The sequence below is a fragment of the Procambarus clarkii genome, chromosome 24 (genome assembly GCF_040958095.1).
Source record: "Procambarus clarkii isolate CNS0578487 chromosome 24, FALCON_Pclarkii_2.0, whole genome shotgun sequence".
Taxonomy (NCBI): Eukaryota; Metazoa; Arthropoda; class Malacostraca; order Decapoda; family Cambaridae; genus Procambarus; species Procambarus clarkii.
The window spans coordinates 22,049,030-22,071,828 of record NC_091173.1 but is presented as its reverse complement, the minus strand read 5'-3'; the positions used below and the strand labels follow the sequence as shown (position 1 = coordinate 22,071,828).

The following is a 22,799-nucleotide window of genomic DNA, read 5'->3' as shown; positions in this document are numbered from 1 at the left end:
GTGGCAGCATCACTAGTGACAACAATGGTGGCAGCATCACTAGTGACAATGATGGCAGCATCACTAGTGACAACAATGGTGGCAGCATCACTAGTGACAACAATGATGGCAGCATCACTAGTAACAACAACAATGGTGGCAGCATCACTAGTAATAACAACAATGATGGCAGCATCACTAGTAACAACAACAATGAAGGCAGCATCACTAGTAAAAACAACAATGATGGCAGCATCACTAGTGACAACAATGATGGCAGCATCACTAGTGACAACAATGATGGCAGCATCACTAGTGACAACAATGATGGCAGCATCACTAGTGACAACAATGGTGGCAGCATCACTAGTGACAACAATGATGGCAGCATCACTAGTAACAACAATGATGGCAGCATCACTAGTGACAACAATGGTGGCAGCATCACTAGTGACAACAATGATGGCAGCATCACTAGTGACAACAATGATGGCAGCATCACTAGTGACAACAGTGGTGGCAGCATCACTAGTGACAACAACAATGATGGCTGCATCACTAGTAACAACAATGATGGCAGCATCACTAGTAACAACATCAATGATGGCAGCATCACTAGTAACAACAACAATGATGGCAGCATCACTAGTGACAACAATGATGGCAGCATCACTAGTGACAACAATGGTGGCAGCATCACTAGTAACAACAACAATGATGGCAGCATCACTAGTGACAACAGTGGTGGCAGCATCACTAGCAACAACAACAATGATGGCAGCATCACTAGTAACAACATCAATGATGGCAGCATCACTAGTAACAACAACAATGATGGCAGCATCACTAGTAACAACAATGATGGCATCATCACTAGTGACAACAATGATGGCAGCATCACTAGTGACAACAATGGTGGCAGCATCACTAGTAACAACAACAATGGTGGCAGCATCACTAGTGACAACAATGGTGGCAGCATCACTAGTAACAACAACAATGGTGGCAGCATCACTAGTGACAACAATGGTGGCAGCATCACTAGTGACAATGATGGTAGCATCACTAGTGACAACAATGATGGCAGCATCACTAGTGACAACAATGATGGCATCACTAGTGACAACAATGGTGGCAGCATCACTAGTGACAACAAAGATGGCAGCATCACTAGTGACAACAATGATGGCAGCATCACTAGTAACAACAATGGTGGCAGCATCACTAGTGACAACAATGGTGGCAGCATCACTAGTGACAACAATGATGGCAGCATCACTAGTAACAACAACAATGGTGGCAGCATCACTAGTAACAACAACAATGATGGCAGCATCACTAGTAACAACAACAATGATGGCAGCATCACTAGTAACAACAACAATGATGGCAGCATCACTAGTGACAACAATGGTGGCAGCATCACTAGTGACAACAATGATGGCAGCATCACTAGTGACAACAATGGTGGCATCACTAGTAACAACAATGGTGGCAGCATCACTAGTGACAACAATGGTGGCAGCATCACTAGTAACAACAACAATGGTGGCAGCATCACTAGTGACAACAATGGTGGCAGCATCACTAGTGACAATGATGGCAGCATCACTAGTGACAACAATGATGGCAGCATCACTAGTGACAACAATGATGGCATCACTAGTGACAACAATGATGGCAGCATCACTAGTGACAACAATGATGGCAGCATCACTAGTGACAACAATGATGGCAGCATCACTAGTAACAACAATGGTGGCAGCATCACTAGTGACAACAATGGTGGCAGCATCACTAGTGACAACAATGGTGGCAGCATCACTAGTGACAACAATGATGGCAGCATCACTAGTAACAACAACAATGGTGGCAGCATCACTAGTAACAACAACAATGATGGCAGCATCACTAGTAACAACAACAATGATGGCAGCATCACTAGTAACAACAACAATGATGGCAGCATCACTAGTAACAACAACAATGATGGCAGCATCACTAGTGACAACAATGATGGCAGCATCACTAGTGACAACAATGATGGCAGCATCACTAGTGACAATGGTGGCAGCATCACTAGTGACAACAATGATGGCAGCATCACTAGTAACAACAACAATGATGACAACAATGATGGCAGCATCACTAGTAACAACAATGATGGCAGCATCACTAGTGACAACAATGGTGGCAGCATCACTAGTGACAACAATGATGGCAGCATCACTAGTGACAACAATGATGGCAGCATCACTAGTGACAACAGTGGTGGCAGCATCACTAGTGACAACAACAATGATGGCTGCATCACTAGTAACAACAATGATGGCAGCATCACTAGTGACAACAATGGTGGCAGCATCACTAGTAACAACAACAATGATGGCAGCATCACTAGTGACAACAATGATGGCAGCATCACTAGTGACAACAATGGTGGCAGCATCACTAGTAACAACAACAATGATGGCAGCATCACTAGTGACAACAGTGGTGGCAGCATCACTAGCAACAACAACAATGATGGCAGCATCACTAGTAACAACATCAATGATGGCAGCATCACTAGTAACAACAACAATGATGGCAGCATCACTAGTAACAACAATGATGGCAGCATCACTAGTGACAACAATGGTGGCAGCATCACTAGTAACAACAACAATGGTGGCAGCATCACTAGTGACAACAATGGTGGCAGCATCACTAGTAACAACAACAATGGTGGCAGCATCACTAGTGACAACAATGGTGGCAGCATCACTAGTGACAATGATGGCAGCATCACTAGTGACAACAATGATGGCAGCATCACTAGTGACAATGATGGCATCACTAGTGACAACAATGGTGGCAGCATCACTAGTGACAACAATGATGGCAGCATCACTAGTGACAACAATGATGGCAGCATCACTAGTGACAACAATGATGGCAGCATCACTAGTAACAACAATGGTGGCAGCATCACTAGTGACAACAATGGTGGCAGCATCACTAGTGACAACAATGATGGCAGCATCACTAGTAACAACAACAATGGTGGCAGCATCACTAGTAACAACAACAATGATGGCAGCATCACTAGTAACAACAACAATGATGGCAGCATCACTAGTAACAACAACAATGATGGCAGCATCACTAGTGACAACAATGATGGCAGCATCACTAGTGACAACAATGATGGCAGCATCACTAGTGACAACAATGATGGCAGCATCACTAGTGACAACAATGATGGCAGCATCACTAGTGACAACAATGGTGGCAGCATCACTAGTGACAACAATGGTGGCAGCATCACTAGTAACAACAATGGTGGCAGCATCACTAGTGACAACAATGATGGCAGCATCACTAGTAACAACAACAATGATGGCAGCATCACTAGTAACAACAACAATGATGGCAGCATCACTAGTAACAACAACAATGATGGCAGCATCACTAGTGACAACATTGATGGCAGCATCACTAGTGACAATGATGGCAGCATCACTAGTGACAACAATGATGGCAGCATCACTAGTGACAACAATGGTGGCAGCATCACTAGTGACAACAATGATGGCAGCATCACTAGTAACAACAACAATGGTGGCAGCATCACTAGTGACAACAATGGTGGCAGCATCACTAGTGATAACAATGATGGCAGCATCACTAGTGACAACAACAATGATGGCAGCATCACTAGTGACAACAATGATGGCAGCATCACTAGTGACAACAATGGTGGCAGCATCACTAGTGACAACAATGATGGCAGCATCACTAGTGACAACAATGGTGGCAGCATCACTAGTGACAACAATGGTGGCAGCATCACTAGTGACAACAATGATGGCAGCATCACTAGTGACAACAACAATGATGGCAGCATCACTAGTGACAACAATGATGGCAGCATCACTAGTGACAACAATGGTGGCAGCATCACTAGTGACAACAATGTTGGCAGCATCACTAGTGACAACAATGATGGCAGCATCACTAGTGACAACAATGGTGGCAGCATCACTAGTGACAACAATGGTGGCAGCATCACTAGTGACAACAATGATGGCAGCATCACTAGTGACAACAACAATGATGACAGCATCACTAGTGACAACAATGGTGGCAGCATCACTAGTGACAACAATGGTGGCAGCATCACTAGTGACAACAATGGTGGCAGCATCACTAGTGACAACAATGGTGGCAGCATCACTAGTGACAACAATGGTGGCAGCATCACTAGTGACAACAATGGTGGCAGCATCACTAGTAACAACAATGGTGGCAGCATCACTAGTGACAACAATGGTGGCAGCTTAACGTCTGAGATTGATGGTCTTGATGAAATTTTTAATTTTAAATTTTGTTCTCTCTTTTTTTTTTACAAATTTCATCCCATTTTGAGTATTGTTGGTTTACAATACATTCTATAATGGGTGTTGTGATACCAGTGAGTGTGATCACATTGGTGTAGGTGTAGTTATATTTAATGGCCTTGTTGGCTTGGTGATCAACTGCCGGGACCCATAAGGATCAGATTCCCTCGAGCTTGACGGCAAATGGTAACAACCAATTGATACCACGTGCCGTCAATTGTTTACCATGAGTGAACAATTGTTTACCATGAGTGAACAATTGTTTACCATGAGTGAACAATTGTTTACCATGAGTGAACAATTGTTTACCATGAGTGAGTGGCATGGTGCACACTGACTCGTTAGCAATAATGCTCTGGGGATTGCAGACGATGAGTCACAATAACTTGGATTAAGTATGTTGACCAGACCACACACTGAAAGGTGAGGGGACGACGACGTTTCGGTCCATCCTGGACCGGTCCATCCATTCTCAAGTTGATTGTGATGAGGAAATTGATTGATGAAGATTAAGCCACCCAAAAGGTGGCACGGGCACGAATAGCCCCTAAGTGGTGGCCCTTTGGAGCTATTACCAGTATCAAGAGCCGATACTGGAGATCTGTGGAGGTGCGACTGCACCCTGCGGAGAGGTCGTGACCTCTGGTGAGGGAAGGAGATGAAGGCAATAAATAGGCAAGAGAGAGGTGAGGAGCAAGGCAAAAGGTACAAACGGTAAAGTGTAGTAGAGGGGATAGTAGTAGGAATAAAAACTGCGGAAGGCCCATTGGCCCATACGAGGCAGCTCCTATTTATAACCACCCAATGAGAAGGGGATAGCAAGGGAACGTAAGAGAAAACAATGGACAGAAAAAGGAATGATAAAAGGAAGGGTAAGCTTATGTTAGGTCACCTTTGTTAGAAAGATTAGAGCATTTAAGTATATACTGTGAAAGGGAAGAGTCCACAGCAACAAAGCCAGGACTCAAGTTCATGTTGGGTACATTGTGTATTAGAGCCAATTCAACAAGACGGCGTCTGTGTAGAGGCAGGAAAGAATATTTTGGAGGAAGACCAATCAATGGGATGATTAGAATCCCTCACATGGCAGAAGAGAGCATTGTTAGTGTCTGCAGACTTAACACTTCTCTTGTGTTCTTTAAGTCTGTCATTCAGTGTACGGCCAGTTTCACCAAAGTATTGGAGAGGACAAGACGAACAGGAAATAGAGTAGACATCAGCAACATTAGAAGCAGGAGGAGCAGTGTGAACTAAAATGATACGAAGTGTGTTAGTTTGTCGAAAGGCGAGTTTAATGTCAAGAGGACAAAAGGTATTGGTAAAAGACTGTCTTTCTCTCTCTCTCTCTCTCTCTCTCTCTCTCTCTCTCTCTCTCTCTCTCTCTCTCTCTCTCTCTCTCTCTGTCTTTGTCTCTAATCTGGGTATTAGTGTGAGTTATGCAGGTGATGAGTGTTGAGGTGTTAGTAGTACCGGCGGTGGTTATCTAACAGTAACAACGGGGAGTGGTTCACCAGGGAGACTAACAGCCTCTTGCTACGCAGGCTAAATACATTGTCTTGAGTCCTTATTACAGTCTGTAAATGGCACTCTAATGTCTCCCAGCTTGCCATAAACTGCCATTGTTATCCTCTTTGTATATGACAGGTGTTAGTGTGGACATGATATCGACTACCAAATATTGATATCTTCCTGTTGCTGTAGTTGCCTGCCTCCTTACATCTAGCTTTCTTACGCCCTCCTTTTTATTTTCCATTTATTACTTTGCATTTGTTTGGGGTTGACGTCTAACAGCCCTAACTCTACAAAGCTCTAAGAACTGCTGGAGTTTGTCTAGGTCTTCCTGAATCTGTCAGCCGTCCTCCTCGGTTATTACATTCCCCATTAATGTTGCAACATGTGCAAGTCTTGCCACGTGCTCCCCCCCACCCCCCCCCCCACCGTCGGGAAGGGCTATCTCCACCTCGACCACAGTCACTGGCCCGGGAGTATTACCTTTACAAACACCTCACAACAATGTGTACTTTACTCATTAACTTCAACAGTATGAACAAGGAAAGCATATTCTGGCAACATAAACGCTAGACAAACACAGAACAAATGAACAAACAATAACAGCAAAAAAGAATCTAATGTTCAGGCAACCGAACACAGCATTCGAACTACCCCGTTCGCGGCACACTCCAATTACCCAAAATTACCATCCTCGTTAACGGCTTTACCAGGTAGTTTGCCCTCGAGAGCAGAGACAACAAGCAGCACACCTTACAGGGAGCTGGGAGCGGCCCTGAGACCCAGCGTGCTGGTGCAGGGAAGGCGAGGGAGGAGGAGGAAGCCGCGGCCGCGAGAAAGGTACCGGACGTGGCATTATTGACACGGGTTGAGTACAGTGTTATGGCGGGTTGTGGTAATTTATGTGTCTCAATATTCTTTACCTCATCGATTGTGCCCCATGACACACAAGCGCCCCGGTGGGTGTGGGTGTGGGTGAGTGAGTGAGTGAGTGAGTGAGTGAGTGAGTGAGTGAGTGAGTGAGTGAGTGAGTGAGTGAGTGAGTGAGTGAGTGAGAGTGAGAGTGAGAGTGAGAGTGAGAGTGAGAGAGAGAGAGAGAGAGAGAGAGAGAGAGAGAGACAGAGACAGACAGACAGACAGACAGACAGACAGACAGACAGACAGACAGACAGACAGACAGACAGACAGACAGACAGACAGACAGACAGACAGACAGACACACACACACACACACACACACACACACACACACGCGACAGAGATGGTTGGGCAGACTGCATATTTCTGGACTGCCAAAAAGCCTTTGATACAGTACCGCACATGAGACTGCTGTTAAAGCTCGAGAGGCAGGTGGGGGTGGGGGGAAAGGTCCTAGCATGGATAAGGAACTACCTAACAGGAAGGAGCCAAAGAGTTACGGTAAGGGGCGTGAAGTCGGACTGGCGAACAGTAACAAGTGGAGTACCACAAGGATCGGTGCTGGGACCAATTCTATTTCTTGTATATGTTAACGACATGTTTACAGGCGTAGAGTCCTACATGTCGATGTTTGCGGATGACGCAAAGTTGATGAGAAGAGTTGTGACAGATGAGGATTGCAGGATCCTCCAAGAGGACCTAACAGGTTGCAGAGATGGTCAGAGAAATGGCTACTGGAATTCAACACGAGCAAATGTAAAGTTATGATAATGGGACTAGGAGATAGGAGACCAAAGGGACAGTACACAATGAAGGGGAACAGCCTACCTGTGACGACGCGCGAAAGAGATCTGGGGGTGGACGTAACACCTAATCTATCTCCTGAGGCACATATAAATAGGATAACGACAGCAGCGTACTCTACACTGGCAAAAGTTAAAACATCATTCAGAAACCTAAGTAAGGAGGCATTTAGGGGGCTTTACACTGCCTACTTGAGGCCAGTTTTAGAGTATGCCGCCTCATCATGGAGTCCCCATCTGAAGAAGCATATAATGAAACTGGAAAAGGTTCAGAGGTTTGCAACGAGACTCGTCCCAGAGCTACGAGGGATGGGGTATGAGGAGCGCCTGAGGGAACTGTGCCTTACGACACTAGAAAGAAGAAGGGAGAGGGGGGACATGATAGGAACGTATAAGATACTCAGAGGGATTGACAGAGTGGACATAGAAGAAATGTTCACACGGAATAGTAACAGAACGAGGGGACATGGATGGAAGCTTGAAACTCAAATGAGTCACAGAGATGTTAGGAAGTTTTCTTTTAGCGTGAGAGTAGTGGGAAAATGGAATGCACTTCAGGAACAGGTTGTGGAAGCAAATACTATTCATAATTTTAAAACCAGGTATGATAGGAAAATGGGACAGGAGTCATTGCTGTAAACAACCGATGCTCGAAAGGCGGGATCCAAGAGTCAATGCTCGATCCTGCAGACACAACTAGGTGAGTACAACTAGGTGAGTACACACACACTCACTCAAGTACAGGTGGAGAGACAGTAGAAGGAAGTGCTAACTACGTAAACAAACCCGCCTTCTCCCGACTTCCCATTTTCTATGACTTCCGGCCAGGACGGAGGCGGGAGGAAAGTAAGGAAATTAGAGCGGAAAACTGAAGTTGTAAATTGGCTGGTGCGAGGCGGAAGAAATATCCTGATGATTTAAGATGGTAATTTGAGGCGAAATAGGAAGGTGGGGGATGGAAGGTGGGAGGGTTGTGGGACGGTGGGATGGAAGGTGGGAGGGTTGTGGGACGGTGGGAGGGTTGTGGGACGGTGGGATGGTTGTGGGATGGAAGGTGGGAGGGTTGTGGGACGGTGGGATGGAAGGTGGGAGGGTTGTGGGACGGTGGGATGGAAGGTGGGAGGGTTGTGGGACGGTGGGATGGAAGGTGGGAGGGTTGTGGGACGGTGGGATGGAAGGTGGGAGGGTTGTGGGACGGTGGGAGGGTTGTGGGATGGAAGGTGGGAGGGTTGTGGGACGGTGGGATGGAAGGTGGGAGGGTTGTGGGACGGTGGGATGGAAGGTGGGAGGGTTGTGGGACGGTGGGATGGAAGGTGGGAGGGTTGTGTGACGGGGGGATGGAAGGTAGTAGGGTTGTGGGACGGTGGGAGGGTTGTGGGACGGTGGGATGGAAGGTGGGAGGGTTGTGGGACGGTGGGATGGAAGGTGGGAGGGTTGTGGGACGGTGGGATGGAAGGTGGGAGGGTTGTGGGACGGTGGGAGGGTTGTGGGAGGGAAAGTGGGAGGGTTGTGGGACGGTGGGATGGAAGGTGGGAGGGTTGTGGGACGGTGGGATGGAAGGTGGGAGGGTTGTGGGACGGTGGGATGGAAGGTGGGAGGGTTGTGTGACTGGGGGATGGAAGGTAGTAGGGTTGTGGGACGGTGGGAGGGTTGTGGGACGGTGGGATGGAAGGTGGGAGGGTTGTGGGACGGTGGGATGGTTGTGGGACGGTGGGATGGAAGGTGGGAGGGTTGTGGGACGGTGGGAGGGTTGTGGGACGGTGGGATGGAAGGTGGGAGGGTTGTGGGACGGTGGGATGGAAGGTGGGAGGGTTGTGTGACTGGGGGATGGAAGGTAGTAGGGTTGTGGGACGGTGGGAGGGTTGTGGGACGGTGGGATGGAAGGTGGGAGGGTTGTGGGACGGTGGGATGGTTGTGGGACGGTGGGATGGAAGGTGGGAGGGTTGTGGGACGGTGGGAGGGTTGTGGGACGGTGGGATGGAAGGTGGGAGGGTTGTGGGACGGTGGGATGGAAGGTGGGAGGGTTGTGGGACGGTGGGATGGAAGGTGGGAGGGTTGTGGGACGGTGGGATGGAAGGTGGGAGGGTTGTGGGACGGTGGGATGGAAGGTGGGAGGGTTGTGGGACGGTGGGATGGAAGGTGGGAGGGTTGTGGGACGGTGGGATGGAAGGTGGGAGGGTTGTGGGACGGTGGGATGGAAGGTGGGAGGGTTGTGGGACGGGGGGATGGAAGGTAGTAGGGTTGTGGGACGGTGGGAGGGTTGTGGGACGGTGGGATGGAAGGTGGTAGGGTTGTGGGACGGTGGGATGGAAGGTGGTAGGGTTGTGGGACGGTGGGAGGGTTGTGGGACGGTGGGAGGGTTGTGGGACGGTGGGATGGAAGGTGGGAGGATTGTGGGACGGTGGGATGGAAGGTGGGAGGGTTGTGGGACGGTGGGATGGAAGGTGGGAGGGTTGTGGGACGGTGGGATGGAAGGTGGGAGGGTTGTGGGACGGGGGGATGGAAGGTAGTAGGGTTGTGGGACGGTGGGAGGGTTGTGGGGCGGTGGGATGGAAGGTGGTAGGGTTGTGGGACGGTGGGAGGGTTGTGGGACGGTGGGAGGGTTGTGGGACGGTGGGATGGAAGGTGGGAGGGTTGTGGGACGGTGGGATGGAAGGTGGGAGGGTTGTGGGACGGTGGGATGGAAGGTGGGAGGGTTGTGGGACGGTGGGATGGAAGGTGGGAGGGTTGTGGGACGGTGGGATGGAAGGTGGGAGGGTTGTGGGACGGTGGGGTGGGAGGGTTGTGGGACGGTGGGAGGGTTGTGGGACGGTCGGACGGAAGGTGGGAGGGTTGTGGGACGGTCGGACGGAAGGTGGGAGGGTTGTGGGACGGTCGGACGGAAGGTGGGAGGGTTGTGGGACGGTGGGAGGGTTGTGGGACGGTCGGACGGAAGGTGGGAGGGTTGTGGGACGGTGGGAGGGTTGTGGGACGGTGGGATGTAAGGTGGTAGGGTTGTGGGACGGTGGGATGGAAGGTGGGAGGGTTGTGGGACGGTCGGATGGAAGGTGGGAGGGTTGTGGGACGGGGGATGGAAAGGAGGGCTGGATCAGGGGACCTGAGTTGGTCGTGACCTTCACAGGCGGAATGTTATGCCCGTTAAGGTTAAACGGGGAGCGAACGGGAAGAGGGGAGGCAGGAGGGAGAGAAGGAAGGAGAGGGAGTAGAGTGATGTAGGAAGAGGGAGAGTAGACTAACTGTTACTCTTTAATGTTATACTATACTGATGTTGTTGATGTTAATTTTACTTTACATGTTCTAATATAAGCTGCCACCACCTGTCATTGAAACTAAATCTTAATGCCACAAACAATGCGACAAGAACACTGCTTAATTTAGTTATCTCTCATTTGTTCATCTAACACCTAACCCCTAACATCTAACCCCTAACATCTAACCCCTAACATCTAACCCCTATCACCTAACCCCTAACACGTAACACCTTACATCTAACCCCTAACATCTAACCCCTAACACAACACCTTACACCTAACACCTAAAACCTAACCCCTAACACCTAACCCGTAACCCCCTAGCCCCTATCCCCCTAGCACCTAACCCCCTAACTAGGTGTGGAAAAATGTCATGACCAATGTATCGAACACGTTGAATACGTTGGAGGGGGTGAGTGTAGGGGTGAGTGGAGGGGTGAGTGGAGGCGTGAGTGGAGGGGTGAGTGGAGGGGTGAGTGGAGGGGTGAGTGTAGGGGTGAGTGTAGGGGGTGAGTGTAGGGGGTGAGTGTAGGGGGTGAGTGTAGGGGGTGAGTGTAGGGGGTGAGTGTAGGGGTGAGTGTAGGGGTGAGTGTAGGGAGTGAGTGTAGGGGGTGAGTGTAGGGGTGAGTGTAGGGGTGAGTGGAGGGGTGAGTGTAGGGTGAGTGTAGGGGGTGAGTGTGGGGGGTGAGTGTAGGGGGTGAGTGTAGGGAGTGAGTGTAGGGGGTGAGTGTAGGGGTGAGTGGAGGGGTGAGTGTAGGGGTGAGTGTAGGGGTGAGTGTAGGGGTGAGTGTAGGGAGTGAGTGTAGGGGGTGAGTGTAGGGGTGAGTGTAGGGGGTGAGTGGAGGGGTGAGTGTAGGGTGAGTGTAGGGGGTGAGTGTGGGGGGTGAGTGTAGGGGGTGAGTGTAGGGAGTGAGTGTAGGGGGTGAGTGTAGGGGTGAGTGGAGGGGTGAGTGTAGGGGTGAGTGTAGGGGTGAGTGTAGGGGTGAGTGTAGGGTGAGTGTAGGGGGTAAGTGTAGGGGTGAGTGTAGGGGGTGAGTGTAGGGGGTGAGTGTAGGGGGTGAGTGTAGGGGGTGAGTGTAGGGGGTGAGTGGAGGGGTGAGTGGAGGGGTGAGTGGAGGGGTGAGTGGAGGGGTGAGTGGAGGGGTGAGTGGAGGGGTGAGTGGAGGGGTGAGTGTATGGGTGAGTGTAGGGTGAGTGTAGGGGGTGAGTGTAGGGGGTGAGTGTAGGGGTGAGTGTAGGGGTGAGTGGAGGGGTGAGTGGAGGGGTGAGTGTAGGGTGAGTGTAGGGGGTGAGTGTAGGGGGTGAGTGTAGGGGTGAGTGTAGGGGGTGAGTGTAGGGGTGAGTGGAGGGGTGAGTGTAGGGGTGAGTGTAGGGTGAGTGTAGGGTGAGTGTAGGGGGTGAGTGTAGGGGTGAGTGTAGGGGGTGAGTGTAGGGGGTGAGTGTAGGGGGTGAGTGTATGGGGTGAGTGTATGGGGTGAGTGTATGGGGTGAGTGTAGGGGTGAGTGTAGGGGGTGAGTGTAGGGGGTGAGTGTAGGGGGTGAGTGTAGGGGGTGAGTGTAGGGGGTGAGTGTAGGGGGTGAGTGTAGGGGTGAGTGGAGGGGTGAGTGGAGGGGTGAGTGGAGGGGTGAGTGGAGGGGTGAGTGGAGGGGTGAGTGGAGGGGTGAGTGTATGGGTGAGTGTAGGGGTGAGTGTAGGGGTGAGTGTAGGGTGAGTGTAGGGGTGAGTGTAGGAGTGAGTGTAGGGGTGAGTGTAGGGGTGAGTGTAGGGGTGAGTGTAGGGGTGAGTGTAGGGGGTGAGTGTAGGGGGTGAGTGGAGGGGTGAGTGTAAGGATAGTGAGAGGAGACTGTGAGGATAGTGAGAGGTGAGAGTGTGGGGATAGTGAGAGTGGAGGCACCATAGATGGATGAAAGTGTCACACTAAAGAAGAGAGGAAAATAATATAATAATGTGAGGTGAGGATGAGGGGAAGTGAGAGAGGGGAGTGAGGCGGGAGGGGCCAGGTGTTGTTATTGATCCTCCAGTGATTGATGTCCCGCTGTGTCTCCCCTCTACCACAGTCACCCCTCTACCACAGTCACCCCTCTACCACAGTCACCCCTCTACCACAGTCACCCCTCTACCACAGTCACCCCTCTACCACAGTCACCCCTCTACCACAGTCACCCCTCTACCAGTCACCCCTCTACCACAGTCACCCCTCTACCACAGTCACCCCTCTACCACAGTCACCCCTCTACCACAGTCACCCCTCTACCACAGTCACCCCTCTACCAGTCACCCCTCTACCACAGTCACCCCTCTACCACAGTCACCCCTCTACCAGGTAACTTCAGGTACCCGTCGGGGTCACAAGTACCACAAGAGGAGGGGAGGCGGCGGCGCCTCAAGACATTCATCTCTACAAATGTATTATAACGTAATTTAACTTTGTGTTTATATATTTACATATTCTGAATACATTTTTCTAGTAATAGTATTAGTGGTATTTCAGCTGGTGTTAGTAGAGCCGGGCTCTCCTGTCACTACCAATACTGTTGACACTGTGACTCTTACTGGTCACAGTCTTGTCGGTCCTCCCATCCTGACGCTGAACATACCAGCCAACTCCCCTTACCCCTCCCCTTCACCACCCCTCTACAGAACAACCCCCACTCCCCCATGCTCTACACCCCCAACAACCATCCCTCTACAGAACAACCCCCACTCCCCCACGCCCTACACCCCCAACAACCATCCCTCTACAGAACAACCCCCACTCCCCCACGCCCTACACCCCCAACAACCACCCCCTCTACAGAACAACCGCCCCCCCCCCCCCTCCCTCGTGCCCACCACCTCCCAAGGTATCAGTAACAACCTTGGTCATCAAACAGTACTTGTAACTAGTTTTAACGACCACTAAATTGGTCATAAATTGTGGTAAACGATCATTACAACACGCAGGCCAGCTCGCCCCCCCCCCCATACATTACCCACACACACACACACACACACTCACACTCAACTAGCGGCTGCATGCACACAACTTTATATGCCAAACGTAAAAGCTGACGTATTGTTCACGAAGTAACCGGAATATTCTTAGGCTTAGTATAGCGCATATATGTACTATATTAGGCCTAAGACAGCGTGTATTAGACCTAGAATTGCTCCAACAGGTTCTTTAGTTACATTTAGAACTTTCTAAAGTGCCATTTGAGCCAGTTAGGTAATACAGAAACGTGAAACTGTTTGGGTCGGACAGCAGACCCTGTCCTGGTACGTTGGAGCAAGTGGTTGGTACACGCACCATCATTATGGGAGGCTGGGCTCCCTCATACCTGGCTGCCTTAACCCTCTACCCTGCCTCACCACCCCACGGAGGGAGCAGTGTAGGCCTACACAGTGTAACTGCTATGTGTAAGTAGTGTTTATGTCACGTCCTCACTTAGCCAGTCAGCGGGTTGTTGACTTACCCGACTGTATTAGTGCCTCTTCTCACTCCAGAGTTATTGGTAAGTTATTATCAACTGGCAGTAATAATGTAACTAAAAAACAATGTTGTAAACGACACTAAACACAACCATCAGAGTTTAATTTTTCCCTCTCCTTCTCCCTCACCCTTCCTCCCTCTCCCACACCCCTCCTCCCCTCTCCCTCACCCCTCCTCCCCTCTCCCTCACCCTTCCTCCCTCTCCCACACCCCTCCTCCCCTCTCCCTCACCCCTCCTCGCCTCTCCCTCACCCCTCCTCGCCTCTCCCTCACCCCTCCTCCCTCTCCCACATCCCTCCTCCCCTCTCCCACACCCCTCCTCCCCTCTCCCTCACCCCTCCTCTATCTCCCACACCCCTCCTCCCTCTCCCACACCCCTCCTCCCACTCCCTCACCCCTCTCCCTCACCCCTCTCCCTCACCCCTCCTCCCTCTCCCTCACCCCTCCTCCCTCTCCCTCACCCCTCCTCCCTCTCCCTCACCCCTCCTCCCTCTCCCTCACCCCTCCTCCCTCTCTTTCACCCCTCCTCCCTCTCTTTCACCCCTCCTCCCACTCCCACACTCCTCCTCCCTCTCCCACACCCCTCCTCCCTCTCCCACACCCCCTCCTCCCTCTCCTTCACCCCTCCTCCCTCTCCCTCACCCCTCCTCCCTCTCCCACACCCCTCCTCCCTCTCCTTCATCCCTCCTCCCTCTCCCACTCCCTCACCCCTCCTCCCACTCCTTCACCCCTCCTCCCACTCCCACACTCCTCCTCCCTCTCCCTCACCCCTCCTCCCACTCCCACACCCCTCCTCCCTCTCCCACGCCTGTTCCACACTATCGAAACTCCACAATAAATTCTTGTGTGTATATAGCAGTGCGTGTTGTTATTCAGTGTGTGATTCCCGGCGTCGTCATCCCTCCAGCGCGGGTAAAACAGGTTCAGGCGCGGATATAAAAAGCTTTGGATTCCATTACCGGAGAAACAAAAGTATAGACGCGGGTATGAGCCGCCATTAATCTTGCGACGTAATCCCACAAGCCTGATTTATTTTTGTGCTGCTGGCCGGGACCTCCGCCCGAGTGGTTCTCATCCTCTTCCTGGATTAAGAGAATGTGTTTGGAACCTCTAAATGCTAATGTGGCGGCCTTATTTATATCTTACCTCCCAGATACGCCAGCACCTTCAGCACAACAATTGTTTAGTTTACCCATAACTCACCCACGGAGCACACCTCCCCCACTCCCCCAACACCCACTCACCCCCAACCCAATCCCTAAAGCCCCAGAGCCCCACACCCCCCCCCGCCTCCCCCCTAAAGAACCTCTCCTCCCTCCGCCACACTCAAAAACGATTCAAACCAAAGGTAATAAATGGAGTCGAAGGTTTAGTTTGGTTCTAAAAATCCCATTAAACTCTGGCTAATTCAAATGAGTTTCCGAGGTCGCGAGGACCACCACACCTGTTACCTCACCACCCAGCACCACACACAGCCACACGACCACACCACCCAGCACCACACACAGCCACCGGACCACACCACCCAGCACCACACACAGCCACACGACCACACCACCCAGCACCACACACAGCCACACGACCACACCACCCAGCACCACACACAGCCACACGACCACACCACCCAGCACCACACACAGCCACACCACCCAGCACAACACGACCACACCACCCAGCACAAGCACGACCACACCACCCAGCACCACACGACCACACCACCCGGCACCACCCAGCACCACACGACCACACCACCCAACACCACACGACCACACCACCCAGCACCACACTTATTTAGTAGAGCATGTGTGTTGCATTTACATGCAATAGATGACGCTGTTTTTCAAGAAAAACATAGTTTTACCTGTAACAGGTGTGGCATCTATACCTACTAAATGAGCGGTATGGTAAACAACACAGCTCAATTCCAACACAATGGCACACAAAATAATTCAATAGAAAACATAATAAATCGAAATCTATGAAACTAAAATTTATCCATACAATCGGAAACATTGAAGTGGAATTCGTGACATATTTAGTATAGCGTGCATGTTGCTATTATGTGCAACAGATGACGCTGTTTTTCAAAAACGAATGTTTTTACCTGTCACAGGGGTGGCATCTATAAAGTAGGTATATAAAACCACGCGCCTGTTCTAATGCATCGTTGTGTCAAAATTTCAAAGCAATCGGTGAAGAACTTTCGGAGATTAGCGATTTTGAACAAACATTTCAATATATATATATATATATATATATATATATATATATATATATATATATATATATATATATATATATATATATATATATATATATATTATTAAATATGACCGAAAAAGTAAGATTAATAATTCTAACACGAATTTTCTCAATCTTTCGTACATTTCGCTTCACTGTTGGAGGTAAATCAAAAATCAATTCTCCAAAATTCATTTTTATTTCTAGTCTGACGCGACACGGGCGCGTTTCGTAAAACTTATTACATTTTCAAAGACTTTAGTTCACAAATACACAACTGAATAGAACTTACGCATCTCCGATTTTATATCTACATTTGAGTGAGGTGGAAGGGGTGATGTGGCATTAACACAAGACAGAACAAGATGTGGTATTAATAGGGTATTAATTTCATCAACACAAGACAGAACAAGAGTATTAATAGGGTATTAATTTCATCAACACAAGACAGAACACGAAACAATGGATATTGAATAGAAGTGTTTGTAGAAAGCCTATTGGTCCATATTTCTTGATGCTTCTATATTGGAGCGGAGTCTTGAGGTGGGTAGAATATAGTTGTGCAATAATTGGCTGTTGATTGCTGGTGTTGACTTCTTGATGTGTAGTGCCTCGCAAACGTCAAGCCGCCTGCTATCGCTGTATCTATCGATGATTTCTGTGTTGTTTACTAGGATTTCTCTGGCGATGGTTTGGTTGTGGGAAGAGATTATATGTTCCTTAATGGAGCCCTGTTGCTTATGCATCGTTAAACGCCTAGAAAGAGATGTTGTTGTCTTGCCTATATACTGGGTTTTTTGGAGCTTACAGTCCCCAAGAGGGCATTTGAAGGCATAGACGACGTTAGTCTCTTTTAAAGCGTTCTGTTTTGTGTCTGGAGAGTTTCTCATGAGTAGGCTGGCCGTTTTTCTGGTTTTATAGTAAAGAGTTATTAGAAACATACAAATTAAAGAAATTAATTCAGATTTAGAAGAACTAAGAAATGCACAGAGACCTGAAAGCTGCAGTATTAAAAGTTATGACAAGTTCTGTAATAATAGGTATTTGTATGGTCAGCACAGTAACCGGACCAGGCAATGTGATGTAGTAATTGCGCGAATTCGCCTTGGCTATAGACACATCTGGCAGGTTAGTGAGGCTGAGCCACTACCAGAATATTCAGATTGTAAACTCTGTGATAAACCTTTAATGCACTCACTAGAACACTATATTGATGAATGTGAAACCGTAAAGGACTTTAGACCTCCTGGCCTATTGTACCACCAACTGTGTAACTATTTTATTGACTCAGGTGTTCTGGACGACATCCTAACAATTTACCCAAAATTTGCTTGTCCATTTTAAAGAATGAAGAACAATTTCTATTTATACTCTAAGCTGCATCACTTATGAACCCATCCCTGCCCTTGTGTGGCAGTGCACAATAGAAAGTTGTTGTCACATATTCACACATTAAAACATTGATTGTAACCGTGATATATATGTGCTTCAGCCTACAGTTTAGACCTATTGTCTTATGTATGACCCTCTGTCCTGCGTGACAGTGAATACTAGCATTAACCTCAATTTATTAAGACTATCAAAATTCTCAGATTAGGCAAAATTGTAATTAATTTTGTCAATAAAGATGTTAATAATAATAACGACTTGCTTCCATTCTGAGCTGTGGCTGAGAGCACGGTCGACATATGCGTTAACAACACTCCTCTTGTACCTGTCTGGGCAGTCGCTGTTGGCATTTAGGCACATTCCTATGTTTGTTTCCTTAGTGTAGACTGCAGTGTGGAAACCTCCGCCCTTTTCCATCTTTAGGGCCAGCTAATCTTTTCAGTAACTCCAAATCACAATTTATTTGCCAAATGAAGGGCATTAGTAATGGCACCTTAAACATATAAAGTACAGATGTGACACGGAATAATGTGTGTGTAGTGCTGAGTAAAACACTTTGTTGAGCCTTAAGCTCGCTGTATAACCGCCAGACCTATGTAGAACAGTAAATGGCCAAAAACATGTAATAGATAACTGGTAAGATGGATACTTAGGTATTCCTGTTGCTGTAGAGGTTGCTGTGGCAGTTACTCGGTTGTTGACTCATATTTTGGGAGTCTATGACGAGTTGTGTTTGCTCGTAAGGAGCCCTCTCTGTTGTGTGCGTTTGTTTACAAGTTCTGTCTGTACGACTGGCCGCTCCTCCCTGAGGGAGCATTCCAATAATATTCCTTCAATATTCTGTGTTTATTTTACATTAACAAGGGAGCCAAGCTATATTTTGGTGTATTTATTTATATTCAGTCCTAGTGAATACTATATTATTAAGTTTAAACACTAGACTCTGGTTTAAAAGAAATGAGAGTTAATATTAACGTGTTGTTGATGACGTCACGAAATTCCCATTCTCCGATTCTGAATGGGTAACTGTTGTATGTTAACGTGTGTCAGATTTCCGACAAACATCACTCCATCTTTCACTCCTAGGCTGACTCGACTCTGGAACATGTTGATACACGGGAGATCAGGTCAACTGAGCACTTGAAGGCTCTGGCACACAGTTGGCTACAGGCTCATCTTGTTCAGTATATGATTGTTACCAAATGTTGTTAATAAAGTTAAATAGTATTGGTTCGTGAAATAAATGAGTCTTAAGTAGTAAGTTTCAACTGAGCTGAGGAAGGATTACAGTTCTTGCTTGCAGTTTTATCAGGTTCTTTTTTAAAATAGTTCCTTTGTGAAAGTTTCAAATTATGTTCTTATGAAATAAACGAGTTTCTAGCAGCAGGCTTCAGATGAGCTGAGGTAGGATTAGAGCTCTTGCTTGCTGTTTCACTGTTTCATTTGGCATCCCTTATGAACCCTAGTCTTAGTTTAAAAGAGAGAGAGAGCTAGAGAGAGGGGGGGGGGGGGTAGGGATGGAGGTTGTGTTACATGTCCCTACTCATAATAAGACTGGTGTTGTGGTTGACACAGTGTGTGTGTGTGGGAGGGGGGGGGGGGGGGTTGTGGTCTCTCACACACACACAAATCTCCGAAATATTGGTTTTTCTGTCATTGGTGAAGCCCCAGGCAGCTTTAACGCCCCTTTCATCTCCCACCCCACGGAACACCACTAAATGTGCGCACGCACGCGCGCGCGCACACACACACACACACACACACACACACACACACACACACACACACACACACACACACACACACACACCAGTTGATTGACAGTTGAGAGGCGGGACCAAAGAGCCAAAGCTCAACCCCCGCAAGCACAATTAGGTGAGTACAATTAGGTGAGTACACACACACACACCACCTCCTCCTCCTCCAGGACCGACGGCAGCAGTAATCCCGTAGTAATATATAAGGGCGGCGTCCTACCGATGAAAGTCTTTAAAGTTTGATAAATGAATAAGTTTCCCTCCCATGATGGCGTTCTGTTCACCTGTGTGGGAGGGAGGGAAGATGGCTGGGAGGGAGAGTCAGGAACAGGACGGAGAGACAGAGTAACAATGAACCTGAGATGTGAGAGACTGTGTGTGTAGTAGGAAAGAGAGTGAGGTAAGGGAGAGAATGGTCTCTACTTCTCTCACTTCAGGATCGCTTGATCTCGCTTAGAAACCCTTCCAGACAGCTCTCTCTCTCTCTCTCTCTCTCTCTCTCTCTCTCTCTCTCTCTCTCTCTCTCTCTCTCTCTCTCTCTCTCTCTCATCTTGGGGTTCAGCTTGGGGTTCATCTTGGGGTTCAGCTTGGGGTTAATCTTAGGTCCAGTGGCTGGCCCACTGTGGCCCGCACAGTGGGCCAGCCAGAGGCTTAGGGCCCGCGCCGGAATATCCCTGCCAAAAAAAACAAAAAAAAACAAGCAACATGTCAAAGGAACATTCCAACCCTAGCAACACGTCACAGGAACATTCCAACCCAGCAACACGTCAAAGGAACATTCCAACCCAAGCAACACGTCAAAGGAACATTCCAACCCTAGCAACACGTCACAGGAACATTCCAACCCAAGCAACACGTCAAAGGAACATTCCAACCCAGCAACACGTCAAAGGAACATTCCAACCCAAGCAACACGTCAAAGGAACATTCCAACCCTAGCAACACGTCACAGGAACATTCCAACCCTAGCAACACGTCACAGGAACATTCCAATCCAAGCAACACGTCACAGGAACATTCCAACCCAAGCAACACGTCAAAGGAACATTCCAACCCAGCAACACGTCAAAGGAACATTCCAACCCAAGCAACACGTCAAAGGAACATTCTAACCCTAGCAACACGTCACAGGAACATTCCAACCCAACAATATTCCAGTGGTGTACATCAGCTGAGGAAATTCATGTTTATAGGGTGGCGACGCGCCCCTCCGGAATACTTATGTTAATTCCTGGAACATGAACAGGAGTGCTGCCAGGAGGTACAGAGACAGAGAGAGACGGGGGAGCATCTGAAGCTTTAACGGGGGAGGACAGGCAGCATGCAGGAGACAGGGATAAGAGACAGATGGTAAGGTGAGAAGATAGTAATGATTATAGACAGTATACTGGAGGTGATAGGAATCTGAACAATTGTTCCAAAAGTTCAAATGAGAAACGAGTGTACTTTGAATTGACGATCTTCCATGGATACACTGTTCCATCCCAGCCAGGTGCCTCTATATACCAGGCAGGTGCCTCTATATACCAGGCAGGTGCCTTTATATACCAGGCAGGTGCCTCAATATACCAGGCAGGTGCCACTATATACAAGGCTGGTGCCACTATATCCCAGGCAGGTGCCTCTATATCCCAGCAAGGAACCAATATCCCAGCCAAATCCTCCAGTTATAAGTAGCGTAGTAAGCTCAACACTCAGCAAGCCACAGTCACAACACTGCTGCTGGGACGACTGTATAAGTGGTGTGTCAGCGTAACCAGCGGCTGGGGACGGCCCTGGGAGCTGGGCCAGGCGCTGAGAGGCGGTAAATAAAGACCTCGGCCAGACCCATCAATATCCCCAGGTCCTGAGAGGCTGCCGGCGGCCTGGAGACCAATCTGAGGAGTGTCTTCCAGGGAGATGGCGGCAGGTTAGTGCCTGCTGGAAAGGTCACAACCACCACTGTCGACCACACTACCACTGTCGACCACACTACCACTGTCGACCACACTACCACTGTCGACCAGCAGGGACCAACACTCCTGCCAGTGGTGGCGCTGATGTGTGTCGTGTGAGGGAGATGGTCTCTCCTCCAGTGTAATCACCACGTCCATGGTCAGTGTCACGTGTCAGGTACACCAGGTGTCACGTGTCAGTTACACCAGGTGTCACGTGTCAGGTACACCAGGTGTCACGTGTCAGGTACACCAGGTGTCACGTGTCAGGTACACCAGGTGTCACGTGTCAGGTACACCAGGTGTCACGTGTCAGGTACACCAGGTGTCACGTGTCAGGTACACCAGGTGTCACGTGTCAGGTACACCAGGTGTCACGTGACATGTGGTGTGCCTCATGTATGGTAACAGAGATAAGGAGTCGTCCTCAGTGGCATGCATGAACCTGTTGTGTCAGCTGGGAGGTCGTCCATAGTGGCTCGTGCCGGTGTTACATGTGGTCGTTAAGGACGACCAACGAGGCGACGACACTCATCAACGACCAGAACGACACGTTCTCCGCCCGTTAATGGCAGCCATCCATCAGGACGGTGCCAGACGCCTCACAGTAGCCCACAGTGGGCCACAGAGCAGCGCACATCTCTCTCTCCTCCCCACCATTATGTCTCCCCGCGCGTGTCCCAAACACACCAGACACGGACGACAGACAGTGAGAAGTGAACGTTATTTCGTGGATGAAATACGAGTGTAAACAGTTGGAGCACTCCAGGCAGCGCCATTCATCACACAGCCTCGATGCTCACTTGTCCCGCGGTGTTTACATTACAGATGGGAAACAAACGACGATCACAAGTGTAAACATTAGAGGGACTATTTCATATATAACTGTTAATGACTTTAGTAACTTTGGTATCTTGTTAAAGCTATAAAAGATACTAATGGGAAATACCGTTGCATAGTTTGAGTAGGAATATCAGAGTACAGTGGTGGTTATGAGAGCGGTGTGGTCATTAGTGAGAAGCCACAGCGTGAAGGTGTAATTATAACACAGCTCTGTGGCCGCCGCCTGGCGATGATTGATGATGCTTGATGAATGTGGCTGTGGGATAATCACCTAAAAGTGCCTGAACGATCGCCCTCAGCTCCTGGACCCCGTCCGCCAC

The 22,799-nt window shown here is 49.1% G+C and overlaps 1 protein-coding gene across 1 annotated transcript in view; it reads right to left on the bottom strand.

Annotated features, from left to right (window-relative positions):
* The window catches only part of LOC138367974 (uncharacterized), a 110,970-nt gene extending 104,949 nt beyond the window's left edge, over nt 1-6,021 (bottom strand). Inside the window, exons 1-4 of the mRNA XM_069330262.1 lie at nt 5,969-6,021; nt 2,462-2,871; nt 1,575-1,695; nt 92-1,149 (exon numbers count right to left, since the gene is read on the bottom strand). Coding sequence (XP_069186363.1) covers nt 92-1,149; nt 1,575-1,695; nt 2,462-2,871; nt 5,969-6,021 — 1,642 coding nt within the window. The remainder of the gene's footprint in view (nt 1-91; nt 1,150-1,574; nt 1,696-2,461; nt 2,872-5,968) is intronic.
* Between the last annotated feature and the right edge of the window lie 16,778 nt (nt 6,022-22,799).